The sequence below is a fragment of the Eutrigla gurnardus genome (genome assembly GCF_963514095.1).
Source record: "Eutrigla gurnardus genome assembly, chromosome: 14".
Taxonomy (NCBI): domain Eukaryota; kingdom Metazoa; phylum Chordata; class Actinopteri; order Perciformes; family Triglidae; genus Eutrigla; species Eutrigla gurnardus.
The window spans coordinates 21,582,906-21,590,767 of NC_139937.1; the positions used below are offsets into that span (position 1 = coordinate 21,582,906).

Genomic DNA, 7,862 nt, shown 5'->3' on the forward strand with positions numbered 1-7,862 from the left:
CGAGGTTGACGAGGAGGAAGTTCAAGTCTGGTGAGTAGATACGAAAAAATATAGCTGTACCTTTACCAGCACACAATAATGCATCATTATTATAATCCTACTTTCACACATACTTTCTGTAGCTTAGTTTAAGTATATTTCGAAACTTATGTACTTTTAGTTTGTATGCACTTTATTTTTTTAATGCAGGAGTTTAACTTGTTGCTTCTTTTGCTTAACTAACATGTGTCTGAAAGTAAAATGTCTTTAAACGTGTTTTTTCATGCAGTTAATTAAAATAGAATGGACGGGATCGTGTTCCTGATACTTCTGCTCACAGGTGAGATGTCATTAAAGTGGTGATCATCAGAACAACCATCTCATAGTTAAATATAGAGGTATTTGTTTATTATTTTTTATGTAAAAAATAATCACTGCAGAAAATATATTGTATAATATTATTTTTGGGGTGCTTACAATGTTATCCAAACAGATACAGGTGTGTGTGTGTGTGTGTGTGTGTGTGTGTGTGTGTGTGTGTGTGTGTGTGTGTGTGTGTGTGTGTGTGTGTGTGTGTGAGAGAGTGTGAGTGTGTGAGTGAGTGAGTGAGTGAGTGTGTGTGAGAGAGAGAGAGATCTTGTTGTACAATGACAGTAAAGGCATTCTATTCTATTCTATTCTATTGTGCCTCCAGGTTCCTGCGGTTCCTTGCAGAACAAATATTACTTCATCAAAGACCAGAAGACCTGGGACGATGCACAAGCCTTCTGCGTGGAGAATTACGACGGATTGGCCGAAATACACAACGTGGGAGACGTGAGCGCCCTGATGAGCACGACGAGCAGCAACCACATGGACAACAAGGCCTGGATCGGCCTCTTCGAGGGGCTGACGCCCTGGACCTGGACCGACGGGGAGCCGGCCACCTATTTCAGATGGATATCCAACGAGGAGCAGGATGTGAATGGCCTGTGCGTAGTGATCGAGAACGGCACACAGTGGCGGGTCATCTCCTGCTCAGGGAAGAGATTGTATTTGTGTCAACGTAACCGTGAGTGTGTTTGACATCCTGGTACTTCAATTATCTCACAGCTGAGGATTCAATTAAATAATATTTGTCTCCAGATACTTAGACAAGACAGAACTTTATTCATGCATGATGATCAGTGTGCATCCTAAAAAAGTAATATAGCAGATGTGCAATACTGGAATAACACGTGTGGCCTGCTACATTTTTCACAAGGTATTTAACTTAATTTTCATTTTGTGATTAAAAAAAAACTAAAAAAAAACAGTTGTTTATCTTAAATTATTCAATATACAGTTTATATATATATATATATATATATATATATATATATATATATATATATATATATATAGTGCTATGCATAAGTTTAGGCACCCCATGCCTAAGTTATGCTAAAGAGGAATAAAAAATCATATTTTGTGAATTGATGTTAATGCCTCAATTAAAAAAATGGAGGACACCAATTTTCTTTGTGAATGAATAATGTATGGTAAAGAAATAAATGTTCTTCATTAAAATACAGAGTGCCTAAGTATGGATCCAGGATACTATGCATTCTGATAAAATCACCCAGTCACCCAATCAATCAGGCCTTTGGAGTTAAAATAAAATCCAAATCCTCACAAATCTAGAGAAAATCATGGTGCTTTTCAGTTAGCCTATTAGCTGGTTTGATTTGCATTGAAAAATCATTAGGCCAACTAGCATGCTATAGGCTATCTGAAAAGCACCATGCCAGTCTGTAGGTTTGTACATTTATTTATATATATATATATATATATATATATATATATATATATATATATGAATAAATAAATAATGATGGGCCTAATTTACCGATAGTGTGACATTTTAAATTGCAGATCATTTCAACTAGTTAACATAATGGAAATTTCATCAATCAAAATATTTTAATAATCCGATTTATAGTATAACTAATTGGATAAATGGAGCGGAGTAAAAAATAATAATCCATAATTCGCCTCAAATGCATTAAATGTGAGTAGAAGGTACAGATGTGTTTTAACATGTAAGGAAAAAAATAAATAAATACTCAAAGTACAGGGACCTGAAAAGAAAATCCTACTTTAAGTACCGGTATACAGTAACAAAGTATTTGTAAATAGTTAAACCTGCGTTTAACACATTTTTTTCCACTTCTTCATTGTCTTGATCTCAACAGACCGGTCGTACTCTGGTGGTACGGTTGAGATGACTTGGGAATCAGCCAAAAAACGCTGCATTGAACAGGGAATGGTTCTGGCCATGATCAAGAGTGAACAAGATACTTATGCCGTCGCCAAAAAAATTGACGATAGAACAGTGTGGATCGGCCTCCGCAGGCATGAACACTGGTTTTGGTCGGAATCCGGAGAAAGGGCCACGTTCGAGAAGTGGCAAGAAGGACAACCTGACAACCAGACCGGTGGGGGTAGGTGTGCAGCTGTGGTGCTGATGAACGGGACCTGGACCCAAGAGTCCTGCAACGCCACGTACCCTTTCTTCTGCAAAAAAAGTATGAACCACTCAAACATTCCTCCTCAGTATTATTACACCATCACACCAGAGACGACCCACTAACGAGCTGTGTCCTGATTGTCTGTCACCAAAGTAAATGGCACCAATTTTTCACAACCCACGTATCCTTCAAGCACTCCGACACTGCATTTTTTCAGACGGACAAAAGGCTGAGGTGCCTTAAACCTGCATTCTCTCTGCTGGCCACCAGGGGGCGACTCCTCTCTGGTTGTATAGAAGTCTATGAGAAAATGGTCCTACTTCTCTCTTGATGTATTATCTCAGTAAACATGAGTTTATGGTCTCAATCTCTAGTTTCAAGTCTTCTTCAATCCAGCATGATGTTCATTTAGTACATTATGGTCCATTTAGAGTCCACCAGACCAGAAAGCAGGGGATGCTTTAGGGGGCGGGGCTTACCCCATGATTGATAGGTCGCTACCAATGCTAGTTAGCTACTAAGATGACTTTAACACTTAGCTGTAAAGTTGACTTTGAATTATAGAAGCTAACTTTGTTAGCAGCTTCACACCAGAATCCACATGGATCCAGATCCACACGTCGCTCCACCACAGTCGCAAATATGGTTACTTCCTGCCCTGGGTGTGTTCTCTAGTGTTGTTGTCTGAAACTTGTCTGCCTGTTTGTGACCCCTTGCAGTTCAAAAATCAAGGAAAATTGTGGTGAGGATGAAGATCCAAACCGACGCGAACATGGAAGATCCGGCCTTGAGTGCGGACCTGCTGCGACAGGTTGTGTGTGTGTGTGTGTGTGTGTGTGTGTGTGTGTGTGTGTGTGTGTGTGTGTGTGTGTGTGTGTGTGTGTGTGTGTGTGTGTGTGTGTGTGTGTGTGTGTGTGTGTGTGTGTGTGTGTGTGTACTTATGCGTATCTCTCTCTCCTTCTGTAGTTGCATTCAGTCTTCGCTAATCAGGGTCTGACTGACTTCAAACTGACCTGGAAGAAACCACCAGAGAAGCAGACAGAAGCGGACAAAAAGGAAAAGGAGGGACATTTAAGAGGTTCACAAACACACACACCCACACACACACACACCCACACCTAATAAGTACCAATACCAAAACAATGCTTCCGTCTTTCCACTCAGATGCTTGTTGACGCTGTGACTGCAGGAAGATCCACCACAGAGAAGGTTTACTGTAGCTCAGTAACTCACTCTAAAATATATTAAATATTAAATACGTTCATGTTTGTGTCCTTTTCAGTTAAAGACTGAAATCATGTTAATGTTTTACTTCACGTAGTTTACTAGCTTTCAGACTGAATAGATCTGCTGATTTCCCTTTTTGGATGAAGTTCAGTTTGACGGCTTCGTGTTTGACGCATCGCGTGTGATTTACTGTGAAATGGTGATTTAGAATCGATGTATGTACCTCATAAATATTCATTATTTTCCATTTGTGTGTTTATGTGTCCCATAATGTGTTTTGCACATGTGAAATATGTGGTTTTAGAATATTCTTATGACGATGAACATGCGAAGCCCTTCTAAATACCCATGGGAAACCCCTAGGGTAACCTGTGAACCCTATGAGATTACACTTGAAACCTATGAGATTACACATGAAACCTATGAGATTACATTTAAACCCAATGAGATTACACTTGAAACCTATGAGATTACATGTGAACCCTATGAGATTATACTTGAAACCTATGAGATTACATTTAAACCCTATGAGATTACATGTGAACCCTATGAGATTACGCTTGAAACCTACGATATTACACGTGAAACCTAAGATTACACATGAAATCTATGAGATTACATTTAAACCCTATGAGATTACACTTGAAATCTATGAGATTACCTGTGAAATCTGATTACCTGTGAAAAATATGAAATTACACGTGAAACCTACGAGATTACCTGTGAAACCTATGAGATTAAACATGAAACCTATGAGATTTCCTGTGAAACCTATGAGATTACCTGTGAAACCTATGAGATTAAACATGAAACCTATGAGATTACCTGTGAAATCTGATTACCTGTGAAACCTATGAGATTAAACATGAAACCTATGAGATTACCTGTGAAATACATGTTCATGTGAATTTGAGTTTGTTGTCTGAGACTGAAACCTTGAGATTAACTTGGACACAATAAAATCTGTTGAAAATCAGATGTAAAATTACACACACACACACACTCACAAACACACACACACACACACACACACACACACACACACACACACACACACACACACACACACACACACACACAAATACTCTCACACTACTTACTTGACCTTCTCAGATGTCACACCACCACACCTCGACATCGGAGGGTCAAACGAAGGCAAATGCAGCAGCAGAGACACTACAGATCTATTTACATTGAATTTGACTGGTTTGAATAAGAAGTCCCTTCGAAGAGATTTGGTTGTTAATCTCCTTCTCCTCATTCTCCGTCTGTAAACAACATTCAAGAGTAATTATTAAGTATTTTATTTCTCATTATTATAACGTCATTTCAGAACCAGTAATTTTTACTTGAGTAAAAAAGTTGAGGCAGTACTTTTACTTTTACCAGAGTCTTTTTAAACACAAGTATGTGTACTTCTACTTGAGTACATTGGCAGTCATCTTGAATGACCACCCTTGGACCCCAGAGGTCAAATCTGACTTCTGAAAATAAACACTACGATAAAGACTAATAAACTTAATACACAATTTCTCATTTTTCTCACAGAATGCTTAATTATTATAATATGAAAGTGTATCCAAGTTTTGTTTGTTTTTATCAACTTTGTGGAAGGAAGAATTTGGCGAAGACCTTTTTCCTGTTTTAATGTGACCATAAAGGACTGATTTTGGTGTGGAAGAACTGGTCCTTTTTTACACAGATTATCTCGCCATAATCACAGAAGGAAGACCACTCAATTTGCCGAGATCACAGCATTTATGCTGAACTTCTGTGTCGTAACACCACAACGGTGTCTCCGTGAGCGTGACGGGAAACATCGGCGTCGGAGGTAGTGTGACGTATTAAATAAGCTTTGTTGCCTGAACGGAAGGAGATTTCTGTTAGAAAGCTCTCGTGTGCCAAAACGGCAACGTATCAACTTATGAAAGGATGACCTTTACCAAAGTCATGCTTTGCATAGGAAAATGTAGTCCAGCACTATATTAGTGAAGGGGAGGGGAGATGTTGTCTTCCCCTGTATTTTTGGATGAACCATAAAGACCTCATATCTCAACATAATAACATCTGACAGCCGGATTTTAAACGTGTGAGTTTACTTTTATTTCTCCTGCTGCACTTTGACAAAAGACTGCCGGGGGATAATTATCTGTTTGTTTAAGAGCAGGTAGAGGGTGAGTTTTAAAAATCAAAGTTGCTCTCAGAGTTGCTTTTACATTGTTTATTTTGATAAAATAATTGGGATCTCAAGTTGTATTTTATTAGAAAGAATCCAAATCCAAATTTTCAGTTCAAAAAGTTGTTGGGAGGATGTGACTTTGCTTTATTTAGACAACTTATTGAAACACGGACGTCATTTTAGCAACATTTCAATGACTTCATTTCAGGTCCCAACTAAATATGAAAATTCTAAATCACCAAAATCATGATTAGCAGGCAGCACAAAATATAGGAAAACGATCCAAGGAATACAAAGTATATCATTAATATATCTCATATATATCGGACGCCTCTACATACAACTTTTTACAAGTGTACTTGCGATTTTTCATTTTACCTGTTTTCCGTCTTTCTCCCGTTAACGTTGCAGTGTTCATACGGATATTTGAAAGTTTGTTGTTTCGTCCAATATTAACCTACTTTCTTCTTGTTTGCAGTGAAAATGGGGAGTTTGACTCTGATTCTCTGCTTTGGTAAAGTCAAGTCACTTACATCATTTCATGGATGAAATCACATGTTGTGGTTTTCAGTTCACACAAACACCCACTAGGCAGCTGAGAAGTGAAGCCAATCTGAAGTGCCTTGAACTGTCATTCTCTCTGCTTGCCACCAGGGGGTGACTCCTCTCTGATTGTATAGAAGTCTATGAAAAAATGGTCCTACTTCTCTTGATGTTTTATCTCAGTAAACATTGTAAACATGAGTAAACAGAAAGTCCGGACCATTAAAAAAACGTGTTTTCATGCTGCAAATGAACCGAACCGTGGTACAAGGCAGGTGTGAAAGCGCTGCCTATATGACTAAATACTAAACATGACCTCTCTCACGACCCACAGGTTTCAGCCTCAGCTCCAGCTCTCTCCTCCCACTGCGTACGTATCACTACGTCAACCGGAAACTGACCTGGGCCGACGCTCAGCAATACTGCAGAGTGAATTACACCGACTTGGCGACCTTCGAAAGCATGGATGATATAATTCGGCTGCAACCTTCCTTCTCATATTCCTGGGCATGGATCGGTTTGCATGATGACCCAAAGTCTTGGAAGGAAAGCATGGGCAACGAAGCCAACTCCTGGCGATGGTCGGCGACCGGTGAAACAAGCAAAACTGGTTACCACAACTGGGTTCCAGGGCAACCAAACGGCGATCCAGGAAATGAAAACTGTGTGACGATGATGACTGGTGGGAAATGGGGTGAATGGTCATGTGAATCAAACATGTTCCATTTTGTTTGTTACACTGGTAAGAAAAGATTTTACTGTTTTTTTAATTTAAAAAAAACTCTACCCTTCTATATATATATATATATATATATATATATATATATATATATAAAGAAATATAATTTCTTAGAACCTAAAGCCCTAACTATGATAATTTGTGATACAGCAACATGATTAATTTAATGAATCACCAGCTTCGTTTTTGTCTATTGCAGTTACGGACCTGAATGAGAAAACATTTGTGCTGATCAGAATTGGGAAAACGTGGCCGGACGCCCGTAACTATTGCAGAGAACACCACACGGACTTAGCTATGATCGACAACAGTGACGATAACAACAAGGTCCATCTTGTAATCCATGCTGTACATCCGGGCGGCTATACAGTTTGGATCGGTCTGTACCGAGTGCGGTGGACTTGGTCCGACAAGTCGCACAGCTCCTTCGTATACTGGCGGAGCGGCAGCCCGAATCACTACGGGGGTATGCAGTTCTGCATCTCCGAGAACGTTCATCACGAATGGGATGACGATAACTGTGACGTCCTCTACCCTTTCATCTGCCATCAAGGTGTTTGTTCAACAACAACAACAAAATCAATATAATGATTAAATGATGATGATTTAATCAATCGGAACTCTTTATTTTGTGACCGCATGTTTATTGTACTGTTCAGTTTCAAAATTGAAGACCATGCTGAGGATGACAATCGAGACCGAGGCT

The 7,862-nt window shown here is 39.2% G+C and overlaps 1 protein-coding gene across 2 annotated transcripts; it reads left to right on the plus strand.

Annotated features, from left to right (window-relative positions):
- Window positions 1-4,100, plus strand: LOC311024040 (macrophage mannose receptor 1-like). 2 transcript variants are annotated; one of them, XM_084026224.1, is made up of 7 exons: window positions 1-30; window positions 269-319; window positions 674-1,030; window positions 2,193-2,525; window positions 3,188-3,279; window positions 3,435-3,546; window positions 3,633-4,100. In XM_084026224.1, exons 2-7 carry the CDS (start codon window positions 283-285, stop codon window positions 3,641-3,643), a joined length of 942 nt encoding a protein of 313 aa, XP_083882350.1. In that variant the 5' UTR covers window positions 1-30; window positions 269-282; the 3' UTR covers window positions 3,644-4,100. The 2 variants fall into 2 exon arrangements, with proteins under 2 accessions (XP_083882350.1, XP_083882349.1); XM_084026223.1 differs by having other exon boundaries at window positions 3,435-3,639.
- The last annotated feature ends 3,762 nt before the right edge of the window (window positions 4,101-7,862 follow it).

Bases quoted from the DNA above. Each gene is read 5' to 3' on its own strand.
- LOC311024040 (XM_084026223.1), top strand. From the start codon at position 283: ATGGACGGGATCGTGTTCCTGATACTTCTGCTCACAG. The intron at 320-673 runs GTGAGATGTCAT...TTGTGCCTCCAG, and splicing joins CCTGATACTTCTGCTCACAG to GTTCCTGCGGTTCCTTGCAG. The intron at 2,526-3,187 runs GTATGAACCACT...GACCCCTTGCAG, and splicing joins CCCTTTCTTCTGCAAAAAAA to TTCAAAAATCAAGGAAAATT.